The 23,282-nt window shown below is 41.6% G+C and overlaps 1 protein-coding gene across 2 annotated transcripts in view; it reads left to right on the forward strand.

The window, feature by feature from the left end:
* LOC122554337 (ras-related protein Rab-3B) overlaps positions 1 to 19,999 on the forward strand; it is a 175,428-nt gene extending 155,429 nt beyond the window's left edge. Inside the window, exons 5-6 of one of the 2 annotated variants that reach the window (XM_043699202.2) lie at positions 16,165 to 16,367; positions 19,649 to 19,999. In XM_043699202.2, the coding sequence (XP_043555137.1) occupies positions 16,165 to 16,352 (188 nt within the window). In that variant the 3' untranslated portion in view covers positions 16,353 to 16,367; positions 19,649 to 19,999. Of the gene's footprint in view, positions 1 to 16,164 lie in introns of both variants that reach the window. The other variant, XM_043699200.2, reaches the window with a different exon arrangement.
* Positions 20,000 to 23,282: the final 3,283 nt, after the last annotated feature.

The raw sequence follows: 23,282 nt of genomic DNA on the forward strand, positions 1-23,282 counted from the left end.
CTGATTCTCCCAGTCTACCTGCATGTTAAAATCCCCCATAACAATTGTAGTGACATCTTTGCGACAGGCCAATTTCAGCTCCTGATTTAACTTGCATCAGATATCCAGACTACTGTTTGGGGGCCTGTAGATGACTCCAAAAGAGGGTCTTTTTACCCTTAGTATTTCGAAGCTCTATCCACACTGACTCTACATCTCCTGACTCTAGGTCCCCCCGCGCAAGGGACTGAATATCGTCCCTTACCAACAAGGCCACCCCTCCTCCTCTGCCTGTCAGTCTGTCCTTACGATAGCAAGTGTATCCTTGAATATTCATTTCCCAGGCCCTGTCCACTTGAAGCCACGTCTCAGTTATCCCCACAATATCGTATCTGCCAATTTCCAAAAGAGCCTCAAGCTCATCCATCTTATGTCTAATGCTTCGTGCATTCATGTATAGTATTTTTAATTTGTTGCTGCTCTCACCCTTCCCATCAACCCTTATTTCACTCAACCTTACAGCATGATGCCTTTCCGAGTTTTCTGCCTCATTAATACAGTTGTCTTTCTTGACTTCTCTTGTTCTAACTTTCCCTTCAATTTCCTTTTTAAACATCCAGCTTGTCCCCTCCCCCCTGCTACTTAGTTTAAATGTAGCGGTGTTGCAGTAGAAAACCTGCCTGCCAGAATGCTGATCCCTAACCTATTAAGGTGCAAGCCGTCTCTCTTGTAGAATTTATGTTTACCACAAAAAATACCCCAGTGATCCAAGAACTTAAATCCTTGCTTCCTGCACCAGTTCCCCAACCACACGTTCAAGTCCATTATCTCCCTGTTTCTGGTCACACTAGCCCGAGGAACTGGAAGCAAATCGGAGATAACCACCTTGGACGTCCTGCTTTTCAGCCTTCTTCCCAATTCTCCAAAGTCACGCTGTAGTGTATTCCTCCTCTTCTTCCCGACATCATTTGTGCCGACATGTACCACCACCTCTGGCTCTTCACCCTCATCCTTGAGGATTTCCTGCACTCTGTCCGCGATATCTTTCGAGCACCAGGAAGGCAACACACCATCCTTAAATCCCGTCTGCTGCCACAAAAACCCCGGTCAGTTCCTCTCACGATGGTGTCCCCTATTACCACAGCTCTGTGCGATGTCCGACTCTTCCGCTCTGCCTCTGCGGCAACTTTTGATTGACAAACTTGGCCGGCTTGCGAACTGGCAGTGTCATCAGTCTCTGCTTCCAAAAGCTTCAACTTGTTCCTGACAGGTACTTCTCCCGGGATCTCTTGCACCTGTCTCCTCTCCGCCTTCCTTATCGTCTGCTCTCTTCTGCTCTCTTCTGGCATGATTGGTGTAATAACATCGCTGAAGGTCTTGTCCAGAAAGATCTCGTTCTCTCGGATGAGCCTAAGGTCTTCGAGTTCTTTCGTCAGCGCTGCAATATGCTTGGTCATTTGCTGAATGTGCACACATTTTCCACACATATACGAGCCAGACACACCAGAGTCGTTGACCTCCCACATCAAGCACGTAGCGCACTGAACCAGCTGGGCAGTCATGTCTTCACCCTCTTCAACTGTGGTGTAATCACTTCACTCAACCTCCTTGTCAAAGAGTCCTGAGCTGAAGCCTCACTCTTCGATCTAAACTTCCTTAGACCCTCTTTTTGTGGCACGTCTGTGGACTCTTAATTAAGGTTAGAGGAGGAGGGAGGGAGGGAGATCCTACTTTGTAGGACCTGGGGTTTAGAACACACCCACTCTGATAGTAATCACTTACCTTCCCGACCGGCTTTGCGCTGCGTCTGAACTTCCGCCCAGCTCCCGCCGCTCTCTGCTGCGAAAAGACCGTTGGCGTCGAGGTAAGTTCTTTATATAGTAATCACTTACCTTCCCGACCGGCTTTGCGCTCCGTCTGAACTTCCGCCCAGCTCCCGCCGCTCTCTGCTGCGAAAAGCAAACTTGTGTTATTCATAACTAAAATATTAAATTCAGGTCAGGAAGAACTGGATAATGCATATGATTAGTTTATTAGAACTGGGGGCATTGTTGTTAAGTTTTCAGATGACACAAAGATAGATGGAGGGACAGATAGTGTTGAGGAAGTGGGAAGGCTGCAGGAGATCTTGGACTGGCTAGAAGAGTGGCAGACTATTTTCTATATGGGCCTGCACATTAATCATATAATCCTTGTTCAGAATTAGAGTCATAGAGTCATAGAGATGTAAAGCATGGAAACAGACCCTTCGGTCCAACCCATCCATGCCAACCAGATATCCCAACCTAATCTAGTTGCACCTGCCAGCACCTAGCCCATATCTCTCCAAACCCTTCCTATTCATATACCCATCCAAATGCCTCTTAAATGTTGTAATTTTACCAGCCTCGACCACATCCTCTGGCAGCTCACTCCATACACATACCACCATGAAAAAGTTGCTCCTTAGGTCTCTTTTAAATCTTTCCCCTCTCAGCCTAAACCTATGCCCTCTAGTCCTGGACTCCCTGACCCCAGGGAAAAGACTTTGTCTATTTATCCTATCGATGCCCCTCATAAACCTCTATAAGGTCACCCTTCAGCCTCCGACACTCCAGGGAAAACAGCCCCAGCCTGTTCAGCCTCTCCCTGTAGCTCAGATCCGCCAACCCTGGCAACATCCTTGCAAGTCTTTTCTGAACCCTTTCAAGTTTCACAACATCTTTCCGATAGGAAGGAGACCAGAATTGCATTCAATATTCCAACAGTGGCCTAACCAATGTCCTGTACAGCCGCAACATGACCTCCTGTACTCAATACTCTGACCAATAAAGGAAAGCATACCAAATGCCTTCTTCACTATCCTATCTACCTGCGACTCCACTTCCAAGGAGCTATGAACCTGCACTCCAAGGTCTCTTTGTTCAGCAACACTCCCTAGGACCTGATTTTGCCTGTCCTCGGATTTTGCCTGTCCTCGGATGCTGCCTGAACTGCTGTGCTCTTCCAGCACCACTAATCCAGAACCCTTACCATTAAGTATATAAGTCCTGCTAAGATTTGCTTTCCCAAAATGCAGCACCTCGCATTTATCTGAATTAAACTCCATCTGCCACTTCTCAGCCCACTGGCCCATCTGGTCCAGATCCTGTTGTAATCTGAGGTAACCCTCTTCGCTGTCCACTACACCTCCAATTTTGGTGTCATCTGCAAACTTACTAACTGTACCTCTTATGCTCGCATCCAAATCATTTATGTAAATGACAAAACGTAGAGGGCCCAGCACCTATCCTTGTGACACTCCACTGGTCACAGGCCTCCATTCTGAAAAACAACCCTCCACCACCACCCTCTGTCTTCGACCTTTGAGCCAGTTCTGTATCCAAATGGCTAGTTCTCCCTGTATTCTATGAGATCTAACCTTGCTTATCAGTCTCCCATGGGGAACCTTGTCGAACGCCTTACTGAAGTCCGTATAGATCACATCTACTGCTCTGCCCTCATCAATCTTCTTTGTTACTTCTTCAAAAAACTCAATCAAGTTTGCGAGACATGATTTCCCACGCACAAAGCCATGTTGACTATCTCGAATCAGTCCTTGCCTTTCCAAATACATGTACGTCCTGTCCCTCAGAATGCCCTCCAACAACTTGCCCACCACTGAGGTCAGGCTCACCGGTCTATAGTTCCCTAGCTTGTCTTTACCGCCCTTCTTAAACAGTGGCACCACATTTGCCAACCTCCAGTCTTCCGGCACCTCACCTGTGACTATTGATGATACAAATATCTCAGCAAGAGGCCCAGCAATCACTTCCCTAGCTTCCCACAGAGTTCTCGGATACACCTGATCAGGTCCTGGGGATTTATCCACCTTTAACCGTTTCAAGGCATCCAGCACTTCCTCCTCTGTAATCTGGACATTTTGCAAGATGTCACCATCTATTTCCCTACAGTCTATATCTTCCATATCCTTTTCCACAGTAAATACTGATGCAAAATGTTCTTTTAGTATCTCCCCCATTTTCTGAGGCTCCACACAAAGGCTGCCTTGCTGATCTTTGAGGGGCCCTATTCTCTCTCTAGTTACCCTTTTGTCCTTAATATATTTGTAAAAACCCTTTGGATTCTCCTTAATTGTATTTGCCAAAGCTATCTCATGTCCCCGTTTTGCCCTCCTGATTTCCCTCTTAAGTATACTCCTACTTTCTTTATACTCTTCCCAGGATTCACTCGATCTATCCTGTCTATACCTGACATATGCTTCCTTCTTTTTCTTAATCAAACCCTCAATTTCTTTAGTCATCCAGCATTCCCTATTACTACCAGCCTTCCCTTTCACCCTGTCAGGAATATACTTTCTCTGGATTCTTGTTATCTCATTTCTGAAGGCTTCCCATTTTCCAGCTGTCCCTTTACCTGCGAACATCTGCCTCCAATCAGCTTTCGAAAGTTCTTGCCTAGTACCATCAAAATTGGCCTTTCTCCAATTTAGAACTTCAACTTTTAGATCTGGTCTATCCTTTTCTGTCACTATTTTAAAACGAATAGAATTATGGTCGCTGGCCTCAAAGTGCTCCCTCACTGACACCTCATTCACCTGTCCTGCCTTATTTCCCAAGAGTAGGTCAAGTTTTGCACCTTCTCTGGTTGGTACATCCACATACTGAATCAGAAAATTGTCTTGTACACACTTAAGAAATTCCTCTCCATCTAAACTTTTAACACTATGGCAGTCCCAGTCGATGTTTGGAAAGTTAAAATCCCCTACTATAACTACCCTATTATTCTTACAGATAGCTGAGATCTCCTTACAAGTTTGTTTCTCAATTTCCCTCTGACTATTGGGGGGTCAATAATACAATCCCAATAAGATGATCATCCCTTTCTTATTTCTCAGTTCCACCCAAATAATTTCCCTGGATGTATTTCCAGGAAAATCCTCCCTCAGCACAGCTGTAATGCTATACCTTATCAAAAACGCCACTCCCCTTCCTCTCTTGCCTCCCTTTCTATCTTTCCTGTAGCATTTGTATCCTGGAACATTAAGCTGCCAGTCCTGTCCATCCCTGAGCCATGTTTCTGTAATTGCTATGCTATCCCAGTCCCATGTACCTAACCATGCCCTGAGTTCATCTGCCTTCCCTGTTAGGCCCCTTGCATTGAAATAAATGCAGTTCAATTTATTAGTCCTACCTTGTCCCTGCCTGTCCTGACTGTTTGACTCACTTCTGTTCTCAGCTATACCCATCTCAGATTGATATCTTTCCTCATTATCTCCCTGGGTCCCACCCCCCACCCCCTCTTACTAGTTTAAATCCTCCCAAGCAGTTCTAGCAAATTTCCCTGTCAGTATATTAGTCCCCTTCCAATTTAGGTACAATCCGTCCTTCTTGTACAGGTCACTTCTACCCCAAAAGAGATTCCAATGATCCAAAAACGTGAATCCTTCTCCCATACACCAGCTCCTCAGCCATGCATTCATCTGCTCTATCCTCCTATTCCTGCCTTCACTAGCTTGTAGCACTGGGAGTAATCCAGATATTACTACCCTTGAGGACCTCCTTTTTAAATTTCTGCCTAACTCTCTGTAATCTCCCTTCAGAGTCTCAACCGTTTCCCTTCCAATGTCGTTGGTTCCAATGGTTCCTCCTGCTGGCCCCTCTCCCCCGTGAGAACATTCTGCACCCTCTCTGAGACACCCTTGATCCTGGCACCAGGGAAACAACACACCATTCTGCTTTTTCTCTGCTGGCCACAGAAACGTCAGTCTTTACCTCTAACTACAGAATCTCCTAACACAATTGATCTCTTAGAAGCCGACGTACCCCTCGTTGCATTAGAGCCAGTCTCAACACCAGAAACTTCGTGCTACGTTCCCCTGAGAATCCAGCACCCCTACATTTTCCAAAACAGCTTACCTGTTTGAAATGGGTATATCCACAAAAGACTCCTGCAGTAGCTACCTACCTCTCTTACCCTTCCTGGAGTTAACCCATCTATGTGACTGTATCTGAGACTTTCCCCCTTCCTATATCTGCCATCCATCACTTACTGTTGCTGTTGCAAATTCCTCATCGCTTCTATCTGTCTCTCCAACCGGTCCACTCGATCTGATAAGATTCTCATCCAACAGCATTTATGGCAGCTATAATCCGCAGTAACCCTTAAACTCTCTTTACACTCCCACATCTGACAAGAAGTACATATCACTACAAAGGCCATTTTTGCTCCTTCACAATCTGCAGACCCAGAAAATAACACTGTCTTATTCCTCTACTAACACTGCCCCTGGTTAAATTAATAGCTATGGCTTATATTTTAAGTTTAATCAAGAGACTTATCTCCAAAAACATATAATCAAGAAAGAATCCATTATACTCACTACTGCAGCTGGCTTAAGTCCTTTTGTATTTCAGATTTCTGAAGCTTTTCCCCATTTAGAAAATAGTCTGCACCTGTGTTCTTCCTAGCAAAATGCATAACACTTTCACACGTTGTATTCCATTTACCATTTTGTCCTCTATCATAGAAAAATTAAACTCACTTATACACTTAGATTGACCAGGGTCCACTTGGTGGCAGAGATTGATTAATGCAGGTAGCAACCAAAGTCTACACCAATCAATGACTTGAAGATGCCAATGCCCTAGATACATCCCAGCTCTTCAATGTGAGTTCAGAACTGGAACTAGGAAAAGGGAGCAGCTGAAGACTAGAGTCCAGCTCTAAAGATAACACCAAGGCTCAGGAACATGTCAGGAGGCAAAGTAAGAGGAAAGTTAGGAGACAGTGGCAGGAGACAGTGGGAGAAGGGGAACTGAAGGTACTTTCAGAAGTGTTGTGGAACAGATCATTTGTGCAGGCAAGCCACAGAAATGGACATTTATGGTAAATATGTAAAAATGAAACTAGAAGTGTTACTTGGTTGTGCTGATGAGATCAAATGAGTTGAGTAAGTTAAGAAGGGACTTACAGTCGTAACCAGTTTTCAAACAGTTCGCACCAATTTATTGAATTACTGTAAAGTCACCCTGAAATGTCAGACCACAATTGTTTCCCCCAAAATTTCAACAAGCATTAAAGAACAAAGGATGAAGGCAAAAAAAGATTGCTTCTCACTGCCTTTCTCCCTTTTTCTAAGAGTCCTGTCAAAAACTTTTATCGTGCATTTTCCCTATTACTCTGCAAGGTGCTAAAAATTAAAAGCAAGCATGGAAATTAACCTAGAAGTTTATGTAATTGAACTGGATGAGGAAAAGTGAGATATGTACTCTTAATATGGCAGATGGTAATTTTCATTATATATATATTTATCATACAAATGTACAAGCTGTGGAAGCTGAAGCTGTCCCCACAGAAGTATGTCAGTGATTCGTGCCAAGAGTCAGCATCATTTATAGATTTGCTGGTCATGCTTCTCTGTCAAATAAATACTCGTTCCCTCCTGTACCTCGTCTCTTCAGTGAGGATTAAATGTATGATATAGATTTTATTGTTCTTCAATATGTCCATCACCAATGGAATGAATAGGTCACAATAAAAAAGTGCTGTAGCCTTGGTAAATGCCTGTGTGTGTAGTAGGAGACAACAAAAAGTATTGCCGGTCCAATGAGTTGCAAAGAAACAAACTATCCTCCTAAATCTACCTTCACATCCATATGATGTTATTCTCATGATTAATAATAGTCAGGCAGATCTTAAAGACCATCTGTTCATTAATACTGCTTTCAGTCTTCTGTGAGCCTACCAGTAGAAAATGTAATTAAAAAGTTGTTACAATTCCCATAGAGACTGATAACCTTTAAAAAGATGATTTCCCAGTAGCTGATGATAAGAACTGAAGAACAAGATTCATATATTATGGCTTTTGCTGCAACTGGAAATCCAAAATCAATTTAAATTAAACATTACTTAACAGGTTCTGAGGAAGAGAGCGTCTGAGATGGAAAGATAAATGGGGGGGGGGGTGCTGGGGGGAAGGTAGTTGAGAGTGCAGTAGGTGGATGGAGGTGGGGGTAAAGGTGATAGGTCGGAGGGAAGGGTGGTACAAATAGGTGGGAAGGAAGTTGGACAGAGGGGACAGGTCATGAGGACGGTGCTGAGCTGGAAGGTTGGAACAGGGGTAAGGTGGGGGGGAGGAGAAATGAGGAAACCAGTGAAATCCACACATGCCATGGGGTTGGAAGGTCCCGAGGCGGCAGATGAGGGGTTCTTCCTTCAAGCTTCAGGTGGTAAGGGAGTGACAATAGAGGAGGCCCAGGACCTGCATGTCCTCAGCAGAGTAGGAGTGGGAGTTGAAGTGTTCGGCCACGGGACAGTGGGGTTGGTTGGTGCGGGTGTCCCGGAGATGTTCTCTGAAGCGCTATGCGAGGACGCATCGGGACCCTCCAACACTCCATCAATGTGGATTTCACCAGTTTTCTTATTTCCCTTTGCCTCACCTTACCCTCGTTCCAACCTTCCAGCTCAGCACCGTCCTCATGACCTGTCCCATCTGTTAAACTTCCTTCCCACCTATCTGCACCACCTTCCCCTCCAATCTATCACCTTTACCCCCACCTCCAGTCACCTATTGCACTCTCAGCTACCTTCCCCCCACCCCAGCCCCACCCCCTCCCATTTATCTCTCCACCCCGGAGGCTCCCAGTCTCATTCCTGATGAAAGGCTTTTGCCCGAAACATCGATTTTCCTGTTCCTCAGATGCTGCCTGACTTGCTGTGACTTTCCAGCACCACATTCTTGACTCTAATCTCCAGCATCTGCAGTACTCACTTTTGCCTAGGTTCTGAGGAAGGGTCACTTGACCTGAAACATTAACTCTGATTTCCCTCCACAGATGTTGTCAGACCTTTTCCACCAATTTTTGTTTTTATTACTTCACATGCAATTGATATATCAAATTTGTTAAATAATTAGTGCAACCAAAATATGTCTTACAAAACCTCTTTAGTGATGTACCATGCTTCTGGAGGATATGTAAAAATGTAGGAATTGTCGCACAATCACTATGTGCCAAATCAGATGTCATACAATCATTAAAAGTGCCACAAGAGTCCAATATCCTTCAACAATGATTGCAATGCCTGTGTAATTTTTCTGGCTCTGATTATCATCAGCAAGGCACACCTCAGCAAATTTCCGTTCCCAAAATCTGTAGGAGTCTCATCTGCTCTGTTCCCTTTCACATGAGCAGAATACAACTTTTAACAGCATTCCGCTTGGTCAGTAATACAAAACAGTGCACCTGTTGGGTGCCAGTGAAGTATGCTGCTTTGCTGGATTGTCAAGAGTGTCAGTAGAGCTACATTTATCCAGGCAAGTGGGGATTAATCCATGAAATCTTTGTATGTCTTGTTGATGGCGCATGGGCTTTGGGAAGACAGTCAGGAGGTGAGCTACTCACCACAGAATTCCCAGCCCAACCCTGCTATTGGAGTCACAATATTTATTTGGCTGATGAAAACAGACGTTTCTGGAGAAACTCAGCAGATCTTGTAGCGTCTGTGGGAAGAAAGCACAGTGAACTTTTCGAATCTTGTGACTCTTCATCAGAAGGGTCACTGGATCCAAATCATTAACTGCTTTCTCTCCACAGATGCTGCCAGACCTGCCAGGTATATCCAGCAAATTCTGTTTTTGTTTCAGATTTCCAGCATCTGCAGTTTTTTTGATTTTTACTCTCAGTTCAGACTCACAGTAAAATAAACCCTGTGTACCTTTCTGGAGGCTTGTGTGAAATTTGAAAGCTAGCTTAATATTTACATTGGTTACATTATAAACTGTCAATTTATTCTGGAATAAAACTTCCCTTGTGGATCATGCAATTCAGGTTGACCGCTACCTGCATTAATCAACCTCTGCCACTAGGTGGGGCCTGGTTGACCCACCTAAGAGTACTATATGGGTGAGTTTAATTCTTAAGGTACATATAGTACTTCTTTCATATTTAATAATATATTTTATTTTGCCAGCTATTTCATCTAGGAATGCTAAGTGCTGCATATATGGTACAGTTTTTCAACATGTATATTATTCTTCTTCTTAGTGGGAAATGTCTAACTCTGGCTTTAACATAGGGTTCCACAGGAATCAATTATTCACTTAAAGTTACTAAAAGGGGCTGTTGTGGTGTAAGGACAGTGTTCCTATCTCTGAGCCAGGAGGCCTGGATTCAAGATCCACTTGTTCCACAGGAGTGTCTTAACAAAATCTGAACAGGTTGTTAAGGAAGCATCTATACTCCAAATCTGCAGGGGGAAATTTAGGAAGTTTTCAAATGCAACAAAACTTGGAAGAATTGTAATTGTGATGATCACCTTATTGGGGTTGTATTATAGATCCCCCAATAGTCAGAGGGAAATTGAGAAACAAATTTGGAAGTAGATCTCAGTTATTTGTAAAAAAAATAGGGTGGTTATGGTAGGGGATTTTAACTATCCAAACATAGACTGGGACTGCCGTAGTGTTAAGGGTTCAGATTACTTACAGTGTGGAAACAGGCCCTTCAGCCCAACAAGTCCACACCGACCCGCCGAAGCGCAACCCACCCAGACCCATTCCCCGACATTTACCCCTTCACCTAACACTACGGGCAATTTAGCATGGCCAATTCACCTAACCTGCACATTTTGTTGGACTGTGGGAGGAAACCGGAGCACCCCCACGCAGGCACGGGGAAAATGTGCAAACTCCACACAGTTAGTTGCCTGAGGCGGGAGTTGAACCCGGGTCTCTGGCGCTGTGAGGCAGCAGTGCTTGCCACCGTGCCGCCCATGGTTTAGATGGAGAGGAATTTGTTAAACATGTACAAGAAAAATTTCTGATTCAGTATGTGGATGTACCTACTAGAGAAAGTGCAAAACTTGACGTCCTCTTGGGAAATAAGTCAGGGCAGGTGACTGGGGTGTCAGTGGAGGAGCACTTTGGGGCCAGTGACCATAATTTTATTAGTTATGGGAAAAGATAGACTGGATCTAAAAGGTAAAGGGACAGCTGGAAAATGGGAAGCCTTCAGAAATGAGACAACAAGAGTGCAGAGAACGTATATTCCTGTTAGATTGAAAGGGAGGCTGGTAGGTATAGGGAATGCAGGATGATGAAAGAAATTGAGGGTTTGGTTAAGAAAAAGAAGGAAGCATATGTCAGGTATAGACAGGATAGATCAAGTGAATAATTGAAAGAGTATAAAGGCAGTAGGAGTGTACTTAAGAGGGAAATCAGGAGGGCAAAAGGGGACATGAGATAGCTTTGGCAAGTAGGATTAAGGAGAATTCAAGGGGTTTTTACAAATACATTAAGGACAAAAGGGTAACTAGGGAGAGCAGGGCGGCCTTTGTGTGGAGCTGCAGGAGATGGGAGAGATACTAAATGAATATTTTACATTAGTGTTTACTGTGGAAAAGGACATGGAAGATATAGAATGTAGGGAAATAGATAGTGACATCTTGAAAAATGTCCATATTACAGAGGAGGAAGTGCTGGATGTCTTGAAACGCATAAAAGTGGATAAATCCCCAGGACCTGATCAGGTGTACCATAGAACTCTGTGGGAAGCTAGAGAAGTGATTGCTGGGCCTCTTGCTGAGATATTTGTATCATCAATAGTCACAGGTGAGGTGCCGGAAGACTGGAGGTTGGCTAATGTGGTGTCACAATTTTAAGAATGTGGTAAGCCAGGGAACTATAGACTAGTGAGCCTGATGTCAGTGGTGGGCAAGTTGTTGGAGGGAATCCTGAGGGACAGGCTGTAATGTATTTGGAAAGGCAAGGACTGATTAGGGATAGTCACCATGGTTTTATGCGTGGGAAATCATGTCTCACAAACTTGATTGAGTTTTTTGAAGAAGTAACAAAGAGGATTGATGAGGGCAGAGCAGTAGATGTGATCTATACGGACTTCAGTAAGTTGTTTGACAAGCTTCCACACGCGAGACTGGTGAGCAAGGTTAGATCTCATGGAATACAGGGCGGCATGGTGGCTCAGTGGTTAGAACTGCTGCCTCACAGTGCCAGGGACTGGGTTCGATTACAGCTTCGGGCGACTGTATATGTGGAGTTTGCACATTCTCCCCATGTCTGCGTGGGTTTCCTCCGGGTGCTCCGATTTCCTCCCACAGTCCTAAGATGTGCAGGTCAGGTGAATTGGCCATGCTAAATTGTCCATAGCATTAGTCAGGGGTAAATATGGGGAATAGGTCTGGATAGGTTACTCTTCGGAGGGTCTGTGTGGACTAGTTGGGCCGAAGGGCCTGTTCCCACACTGTAGGGAATCTAATCTAATCTCAAAAACGAGCCATTGGATACAGAACTGGCTCAAATGTAGAAGACAGAGGGTGGTAGTGGAGGGTTGTTTTTCACACTGGAGGCCTGTGACCAGTGGAGTGTCACAAGGATCGGTACTGGGACCACTACTTTTCGTCATTTATATAATGATTTGGATGTGAGCTTAACAGGTATAGTTAGTACGTTTGCAGGTGACACCAAAATTGGAGGTGTAGTGGACAGCGAGAAAGGTTACCTCAGATTACAACGGGATGTTGATCAGATGAGCCAATGGGCTGAGGAGTGGCAGATGGAGTTTAGTTTAGATAAATGGGAGGTGCTGCATTTTGAGAAAGCAAATCTTAGCAGGACTTATACACTTAATGGTAAAGTCCTAGGGTTTGTTGCTGAACAAAGAGACTTTAGAGTGCAGGTTCATAGCTCCTTGAAAGTAGAGTCGCAGGTAGATAGGATAGTGAAGAAGGTGTTTGGTATGCTTTCCTTTATTGGTCAGAGTATTGAGTACAGGAGTTGGGAGGTCATGTTGCGGCTGTACAGGACATTGGTTAGGACACTGTTGGAATATTGTGTGCAGTTCTCGTCTCCTTCCTATCGGAAAGATGTTGTGAAACCTGAAAGAGTTCAGAAAAGATTTACAAGGATGTTGCCAGGGTTGGAGGATTTGAGCTATAGAGAGGGGTTGAATAGACTGTGGCTGTTTTCCCTGGAGCGTCAGAGGCTGAGGGGTGACCTTATAGAGGTTTATTAAATCATGAGGGGCATGGATAGGGTAAACAGACAAGGTCTTTTCCCTGGGGTGGGGGAAGGGTGAGAGGGGAAAGATATAAAAGAGACCTAAGTGGCAACTCTTTCACACAGAGGGTGGGTGTGTGTGGAATGGGAGGCCAGAGGAAATGGTGGAGGTTAGTACAATTGCAACATTTAAAAGGCATCTGGATGGGTATATGAATAGGAGGGTTTGGAGGGATAGGGGCTGAGTGCTGGCAGGTGGGACTGGATTGGGTTGGACTGATGGGTCTGTTTCCATGCTGTACATCTCTATGACTCTGACTCTATAACAGTGTAGAATGCCAAAAGGACATCAACAAGTTTGTGGAGTATGCAGATAGGTGGAAAATGAGTTTCAATGTGGAGAAAAATGTGAGGTGATGGTTTTTGATAGGATAAAATACAGGTTACAATTCTCAAGTGAGTGCAGGAGCAGATGGACCTGGGTATATAAGTACACAGAAGTTGCAGGACAGGTAGAGAGCAATAAGTAAAGTATATCATACCTAGTTTTATTGATAGGGACATAGAGGACAAGAGCAAAGTGGTGATGTTGAACTTATGTAAGACACTTGTTAGACCTCAGGTGGAATATTACATACTGTTTTGGAGGTCACAATACCGGAAAGATGTGAAAGCATTGGAAAGAGTGCAAAAGAAGCTTATAAGAATGGTTCCAGAGATGAGGAACTTCAGTTATGAGGATAGATTTAAGAAGTTGGGAATGTTCTTCTTGGAGGAAAGTAGTTTGAGAGAAAATGTGATTGCAGTTTTCAAAAACATGAGCAGCTGATAGAGTAGAAAGGGACAGATTGTTCCGGTTCACAAAAGGATCAAGACCAAGAGGGCATGGATTTAAAGTGATGTGCGAAAGAAGCAATGGTGAAGTGAGAAAGAGAGTAATTAGATATTAGCATTTGGGTACGGAATGCACTGCGTGGAGGTGTGATGAAGGCAGGTTCAATTGAGGCATTCAAGGCCATTGAATGATTACATGGTAAAATATAATGCGTAAGAGTTTGGGGAAAAAGCAGAAAATTGGCACTAAGTAATGCTAATCATTTAATGATATTGCAGGCATGATAGGCCAAATGACTTCCTAGTGGGCTGTAACACTTCTGTGATTCTGTGAATTTTCTGTTCAAAATGCTACTGAGCTTTCAATATACAATCCAATCAGCAGAAAGGTGTCAAGATGTGGGCCAAAAGATAAATCAGGAGATAGAAAAGATATGTAAGAAATGTACTATTACAATAATAAGAGGAAACTTCAAGATGTAGGTGGACTGAAAAAATCAGGTTGGTAGCAGATCCCAAGAAAAGTAATTTGTGGAATGTTTACGAGATTTCTTTTGGAGCAGCTTGTGGTAGACTCTACTAGGGATCAGGCAATTCTGGATTTGGTGATGTGTAATGAGGCAGGCTTAATTAAGGAACTTAAGGTGAGGGAACCCCTGTGGGCAGTGACTGGAATATCATAGAATTCACCCTGCAGTTTGAGAGGGAGAATCTTCACATATAAAGGCACAATGCATTGAATGATCTCATTCTAACCTGTAACAATCTAAGGCTAAGAGTTTGGAGACTCTTCATCAGAGTTCAGAAGAACATTCAGAGGAACTGAGTTCTGATGAAGAGTTGCTGGACTTAAAATGTTAACTCTGCTTTCTTCCAACAATTTCTGCCAGACCCACTGAGTTTCCCCAGCATTTTCTGTTTTTCTTTCAGATTTTCAGCACATGCAGTTCTTTGCTTTATACTGTATTTATATGGCTGGTCCAGTTACCCTTTTAAACTCTTTCATAATGTTAAAGATCTTTGTTAAATAAGTCCCTCTTTTAAAGGTTATACCTGTCCGGAAAGGTTGAACAAGTTATCAGTTATGGCAACATTCTATAAACTTTTTGTTTGCATTGTTCTTTTACAGAAGCTTTTCACAGATTCCATATGTGGTATAACCAAAATTTCATTCAAGATCAACAGAACTTCTTTATTTTCCCATTCAATTCCTGTGGAAATAGACAAGTGCTTGGTTTGCAGCTTTTATAGCTTTGTTAACTTTATCCTTGGCTTCTTACTGCTCAGAATGAGACCATTTGGCTCATTGTGTCTTTACATGTGAATCTGTATCCCTAAACCCCTCGAGTCCTTTGTTCCTCTACCCCATTAGATATTAAAAACACATGGTCTCCTGCAAAAATATGCTACTTCACATATTAGTTGTTTGCTATACATCATGGATAAGGTGACACGAAGAGATGTATTTTACAAATGGCTGAGATTGCAAATTTGTGTTGCTGGAAACTGTTGCTACAGTTCTACCTAATTTTCCTGTTTGGAGATGTTATTACACAACTCGAGAGCAGGTGTGACTTGATCCTAGGCCTCCTAGCTGAGGAGTAGGAGAACTACCTCTGCACCACAAGGGGGCCCACACTATTCTATACTTTTAAAGGGCTGGTGAGAAGTGTGAAATGGGAAATTCACTTGCAGGCTGTTACTATTCTATTAGCTTCTTTAGGAGCAATCATAATTGGAATTTTAAGCATTTTCACTGGCAAGCCGGAATAGTCTGGTACACATTAGTGAGTAGTTGTCAGATTTTCCATGGTGTCCTACTTTATGTGTGATACCTTCTATATCACGAGGTCAAGTCCTGCACCTTGGATTGATGACCATGGCTACTTTCCACCACCTTTCATCTCCTGATCTTCTAAACCTTGTAAGGAACTGTCTGCTCTATATGCCAAAAACGTGACAGGATTTAAAATGTTGGTTACCTAGCTACTTCCTTTTGCATCTGGTTCCAGGAAGGTAGCTCCCACCTCCTAAAGATGTATGGTGCCACGAATTGGGTGTTGAACTCAAGGTGGTCAATTGAATTTACAAATAATGTTAAGAGAGTGATGGAGCTGAGGTGCGTGGTTGGAACCCAGAATTCACCTGAACTTTGGGTTCCTGAACTCCTCTTTGTCCAAAGTTTTCCTGAATCTGCTGGACAATGTTTGTAACCATTTACCTATTTTTCCCATTTGGAGAGATAAAATAAACATTGGAATAGAATGGTGGGGTGGCTGAATGGAGAGAAGGAGGGGATAGGTAACCCTAAAGAAATTGTGAGTTCATACTGCACATAATCTCTCTCTTTTCCACAGGATTTGAATTTTTTGAAGTCAGTGCCAAAGAAAACATCAATGTCAAGCAGGTTTTTGAACGTCTAGTAGACATCATATGTGAGAAAATGTCGGAAAGCCTGGATTCTGATCCCTCAGTGGCCAGTGGCAGCAAGCACACAAGGTTGACAGACAACGCACCATCAATGCAGCAGAACTGTGCCTGCTAGTGATCTCTCACTTTGGTGACCTCTAACCTTTCTGTACTTTTTTTCAGTTTCTCTTTATAGTTGCATGTGGTATGGATATGACCAAATTCTTATTTATTTAAAGTTATATAAATAGTAGGACTAAGATATTTATTTGTTATTCTTCAAAATATGTTTGAATGTTGCTGTAAGAGATTTACTTATCATTATATAAAAGTGGACATTCAAATTGTTAAAAGTTCAACTATATTATAAATTAATGTTGACATAGGTGTATTTAAAACTAAATCATTATAGTCCTTCTGAATTGGAATTTGAGACATTACGGCAAAATCGTTCAGCGCTTGTTGTAATTAATTTATTTTCTACTGTCTTTTGGCTTGAAAAGTTGTAAAGAAGGCATTACGAAGTAGTCAATCCTAGTAATACTGTAGAAGACAACCCATCAGATTTAAGTGAATAGATGAGCAGTTTAAAGTTGTAATATTGGTAGAATAAGCTCTCCGGTTACTTTGGCACCTTCTGTTTATTAAAAAAAATCAAACAAATATAAAAGTAATATAATAATCATTTCAAATTATTCCTGGAAAAGTAAGATCATTTCAGGGTTGATTCCCCTTCTATGTAAATCCATTTACATTTGATTTTCATGTTATAATTTATTAAACTTGAGTACCAAAATCTGAAATGTCCAGTCACAAAAAAATGTTCTCATTATAAGAAATGGGCTAAGGCTGTTCTCCTGGTGTTGTGCAGATGGGCGAGACAGCTACACCTATCTTCAATATATTTAGAAGCTCTGACTCGGTTTCCTAGATTGGGTTCTATTAGGATGAAGGCAGGTTCCCAATCCTAAAATACAGACTACTGCTGTGGTGAAAAAAATCCCAGCAATGTTGCAATGGGACCACTACTCTAATAGTTGAGGAACTAGGAGCACTGCAATAGAGCAAATCTTGAAAATTAAATAAATTAAAGTCTGGTCCTTGCTGGTGTAATATCCAGCTACTCATTAAGGGGGAAAACGAAGGGATGTCTACAACCATCTCACTCCATGGATCATCTCAAGCCCATTATCATTGGACACTATAGTCTACAGGCAGCTTCAAGTATACATTACTTTCCTCTCCTACTCCTATTTGCACAGTGGAGATAAGTGGTTCTGGTGGAATGCAGCGGCTGAAAGAAGTATAAGCCTCATAGCTTAAATAGATTAGATTAGATTACATTACAGTGTAGAAACAGGCCCTTCGGCCCAACAAGTCCACACCGACCCGCCGAAGCGAAACCCACCCATACCCCTACATTTACCCCTTACCTAACACTACGGGCAATTTATCATGGCCAATTCACCTGACCCTGCACATCTTTTTGGACTGTGGGAGGAAACCGGAGCACCCGGAGGAAACCCACGCAGACACGGGGAGAACGTGCAAACTCCACACAGTCAGTCGCCTGAGGCGGGAATTGAACCCGGGTCTCAGGCGCTGTGAGGCAGCAGTGCTAACCACTGTGCCACCGTGCCGCCCACATATTGTTTCATTAAACACTAAATTCCTGCCCAATTCCAGATAACATTAGGGATCAGAATCCAGTTATGGTGCATTTTGTATGATACGGTTGCTGCTGTCTGAAAGAGCATCAAAATATTCATATAAAATTCATTACATTAATAGAATGCTTTACACGATGAAAGGTCACACAGTGGCTAAAAAACAAATACTTGAGAGAAATAAGGCACAGTGAAAAAGCAATCTGTAACTAAGAGGGCAGTTTTCATTTTCAGATGTAAATTAGTTCTCAGTTGATTGGTACTACTTGAAGGAATTCATGTTTTGAATAACTAGTCTAAGCTCATTTGAATGTGTATTCAAATAGATGGAATCACAAGGAAGAAAACAAATATTTAGGAAGCTTTTGAAAACCTTTAAAAGTTGGCATAACTCATTAATAACCTTTTGAAAGGCTGTAAAAGTTCGAGTGACGCAAAACAAGTCTGATACTACTGCTGGTGGCAATCTGCCCCAGATTTTAGTATGATTGCATCCAGAAAGTGGCATTTTATTGGGTGTTCTTTTCGGCAGACTTCACATGAATGTAGCATGCATAATGGCTACCTTTTAAAATGTATATGTTAACTCTGAGATTTACCACAAGTGTTGGAGACCAATAATTGCATAATGTGCATGGCCATTGCTCATTGATTACAATACATTAAAGAACAATACTTAAATATTAAAACATGTAATTAAATAAGCCAAGTATTGCTGTTGGAACTGTTTCCTGTTAAATCGACAACTTCAGGAGATGATAGATGGGGAAAAAGATGGCAGGAGAAGCAATAAGGGTCACAGAAAGTTAGTACCTATAGTTTAAAACATACTGAAGTAGGAAATTAAAAGGAACTATATTCTGCATACACCCTGCACTGTTTCTGACCTCTGAGTGTTTAAAGCTAGATGCTGGAGACAATGTAGAATAAAGTCTCATAACTTCACATTGATTAGCATAAAATCCATTCCTCCCAACAGTTTTTATTTGTTTGGAAAACTGTTGCAGTTTCTTCAAGTCATTTCAAATGAAAATTACCCTCTTAAAATAGAGCACACTTTTAGTTTGTCAGGTGCCTCTGGGGAAAGACACTGAATTTCCAGAAATATTTCAAGCAATTTGCTGGCTCCAGGCAAATATTGCAGGAGGAGCAAAAATTTAGGTAGTATCCAGTTCTGCTGGTTTTCCAGACCATTGTTGTTTTATTTGATACCATTTCCACTGGAAATGGGGTCAGGGATCTATTTTTCCTATTCCACCTGGATATCGATAAACTGGTGGAATGACATCAACCACCCAAATTTTTGTTGGTCTTGCCTCAATTATCTTGATAAATCATACAAACCCACTGACTGTAGAAAGTGTTATGTAGTCATGGGAGTAATATGTCAATAGTCTCATTCCATCATTGTTCCAGCACTTGCCTTTGTGGAGCCAAAATCATTTTCATTTTAAATAGAAGAACAAATCTTCACAAGGCTTTTCATTCATAATGGAATTAGTGACCTGAATTAAATTATATTCTGATTGAAAAAGATATTTAATGGCAAAATTTGTAAATATTACATACTGTATATTGAAAATCTGTGCTACACTGACGCTTAGTCTCTGTATTGTGTCGGGATCTACATGTGTTTGATTGAGAATCTTTTATCCTGTTAATATATTTTGAGAAAATACATGGCATTCTACTGCATTAGAGAATTATGTTCAATACTTTTCAATCTGAAGCATGATTTTTTTTTGTTTTCAAATCAATTTGCTAGAAAATGTTATGACATACCTCTGGAGCAGGTGGGATTTGAATCCAGGCGTCTGGCTCAGAGATGAGGACACTACCACTACATCACAAGAGCCTCCAAAGCTTTACACTTACATGTTGATTTTATCCAGAATATAAGCTGCATTTCTATATCCACCCATTTATATTTTTAAACATTGCAAATGCTCTAAAGTATAACAAAATTATTTCCGGGTAAGTTAAACTCTATGCTTCAAGACATTGTATCATGCAAGTAATGTATTGGGAAGTGGATTTATGTGAACCTAATCCAGTGACCATTTTGATAAGCATATGTTATAGCATTGACTGAATTAAATGGATTTCTGTTAGGAGAGTGCCTAGTTTTTTTGACATTGATTTTCTGCTAGCACAGAGTTGAGATGATTAACTGCTTGCAGTGATATGGAATCTGCATTGTTGAATTGTATTGACACCTCCATACCACTTTCCACTGTCGTCAGAACTTGTACACTGCCATCCAGATCTGTTAAAATTGAAGTTGGCAGAGCTGGTACAGCAGGCAGTCCTACCCCAGCTTAAAAATGAAGTGTGCGGTTGCATGGACAACCAATTTGAAATTTCAAAATTGGCATTAGACTGCTTAGCTTTATCTATTGCAACTGTTGCAAATTCAATGCACTACTGATTATGTCATTGCAATAACCTCAAATCATTTACCAAATTTACTGAATCTAACAACTCGTTTGTGATCAGCATCATGCAATTTGCATCAAATTAAAGCCAAACTACACTGGACCAGCACAAATTGTTTCATAAAATTGATCTGTAACAGTGTTCTCCTGCAATTTTGAAGATCCTCCTTACAAATACTGATCATTTTCAGCTTCCAATAATGTGAAATGAAGGAAAGCAAATTGGCCACCAGTATTTTATCTCAATATTTCTTCCATTAATTTTTCAATGGAAATAAAACCAGAAAAGGTATAAATCAGGCTTTCGATTCCTATTTTAGCACTTTTACACAAAGTCAAAATGAACTTCAGTGAGTAAGGTTTTATCATAAATATATTGTAATAAAAATGATTGAAAGGAAGAACAACATTTGCAATTCTTGAGATATTTATTTGACTTTTTTAATTGTTGTCTCTTGATACTAGAACTGCATTTCCTCCCTCTCTCACAATCCCATTAATACCAATTACGTTTTCCACAGAGAAAGTGCTTTATATTAATCCTCATTCAGTCTGCATGATTACAGTGCAGTCTCTTCATTGATGTGGATAAATTATTGTGAAAAATCCTAAATGTTAACATTATGGAAAAATTCTGACATGAATTGGCTTAAACCATTTCCTGAAAAATCTTTTCCTGTTGACCTGAATGCTAATTTTATAGGTAAAAATCAGTGGCAGTCAATAGTGGAAACCAATCTTTGAGGTGGTAAAGTCAATTTCTCCAGCTTCCTCATTTCCCCTCTCCCCCCACCTTATCTCAGTCTCAACCCCCGGATTCAGCACCGCCCTCTTGATCTGCAATCTTGTTCCCGACCTCTCCGCCCCCACCCCCTCTCCGGCCTATCACCCTCACCCTCACCTCCTTCCACCTATTGTATTCCCAGCGCCCCTCCCCGAAATTCCCTCCCCCCTACCTTTTATCTCAGCCCGCTTGGCACACCAGCCTCATTCCTGAAGAAGGACTTATGCCCGAAATGTCGATTCTCCTCCTCGGATGCTGCCTGGCCTGCTGTGTTTTTCCAGCACGACATTTTTCAACTGTGGTAAAGTCAATACTCTGGCTTTATATAAGAAAATAATTCACAACAGTGTGGTGATACCTTTGAGTGGCTGATTGAATTTATAAATGAGTTGTTATTTCATTTTAAAGTTAAATTGTAAATAATGTATTTAATACAAAAGTTTCAGCATAGACTGCCCTTGATTTTGAATAGGATTTTAAGTTATGGCTTTGGGAGAATTTTAATATGTCAATAAATTACCAGGCATTGATACTGGCTTTTACTTTTCACTCAGGCTTGCCATATTTCCACATAGTTATGGTCAATGGTTTTCCTTATTTATAATGTGTTTGAAGTCTTCCAACTGATTGTTGTTAAATGCTGTGCTGCAGTAGAGGTAAAGGGCAGAAGATTTTCAATTCACAGTACAGTTATTTGTATAAAATTAAATGTTTCCCATTACTTTGATAAAACAACAGAAAGCTAGTAAATTTGATTGCATAATATTCCAAACTAATGTTCCTGCTTAAGGACAAATAGGCCAAATAAGTGCAATATAAATTAAAATTGTGTATTGGTATTGTATGTAAATATTTTATTTTATTATTATCTAGCATTTCTGTAAAAATTTTTAACACTGAATGAAAATAGAAAATGCTGGAAATTCTCAGCAAATCATGCAGCATTTGTGGAGAGAGAAACAAAATTAACTTTTCCAACAAAAGGTCACAGACCTAAAGCAATTGGGCTGAATTTTCTCACCTTGGGCATTTCCCATTGCTGGAGCAGGAACAGGATCTGATCCCAGTTTAACAAGTAATGGGATCCAAAGGCAACACATTGCCAGCGGAGACCAATAAAGAGGATGCCACCAAGGTTTCCATTCTATTAGTTTTCCCCAAGAGCTGTCATCCTAACTAGATGATAGACAGCAAAAGTCTCAGCAGAGCCACCACTACCAGTGACCATTGCTGAGAATGCATTAATAGTCAATGCAATGAGGGTGTCTCAATGACAGGCAGCCCGTGAAACAGATCAGTTGAGAAGAAGAAACCTATCACCCTGTCCCAACAGTCAGTGGGCGGTGTGTTGTGAAGGATTGGCAGCCTGGTTGCCATATGGATCCTTCCCAGGGCCATGGAGCACTCATCAAGGAACAACTACCCATTGAATCCACTTAAATGCTGCTATTGTTTATCTAGTAATCTCTTCTAATGGTACAGAGCTGCAGTATTTTGTTTTTTATATATCGATTTAGCTAAGTGGCATTGGATGAAGCACAGTAAACATTTACATGAACTATTTTTTTGTTTGACTGCTACACAATCAGGCTGAAGGTGATACTGGTTTATTTTGAATTTAAATTCTATGTAGGATAAATGCAAATGAACATATATCATAAGTATTCATTTATATATGTATGCTTTGAGTGTTGTAAAGCTGTCCTTTTCCAGGCACAAAAAGGCATAGCTTTAAAGTTCTCAAGCGTAAATGTGCATTTTTATGCTTCAGGAGGAGGAGCAGTTACTTCTGAGACTAAGAGTGCAAAAGAGTGCCCAGCTTCCATTAAAGAAACAAAATAAAATCAGTAGAATTAGTCTTCGTAATTGCAGACTCACTTTACAAAGCAATACAAAGAAAAATTCAAGAAAATACCTTGAACAAACAGTTAGAGTCATAGAGATGTTCAGTATGGAAACAAACCCTTCGGTCCAACCTGTCCATGCCGACCAGATATCCCAGCCCAATCTCGTCCCACCTGCCAGCACCCAGCCCATATCCCGCCAAACCCTTCCTAATCATATACCCATCCAAATACCTCTTAAATGTTGCAATTGTACCAGCCTCCACCACATCCTGTGGCAGCTCATTCCATACACATACCACCCTCTGTGTGAAAACGTTGCCCCGTCTCTTTTAT

The sequence above is a fragment of the Chiloscyllium plagiosum genome, unplaced genomic scaffold (assembly GCF_037043375.1).
Source record: "Chiloscyllium plagiosum isolate Xiang-an unplaced genomic scaffold, Cpla_swu_hap1 HiC_scaffold_9, whole genome shotgun sequence".
Taxonomy (NCBI): Eukaryota; Metazoa; Chordata; class Chondrichthyes; order Orectolobiformes; family Hemiscylliidae; genus Chiloscyllium; species Chiloscyllium plagiosum.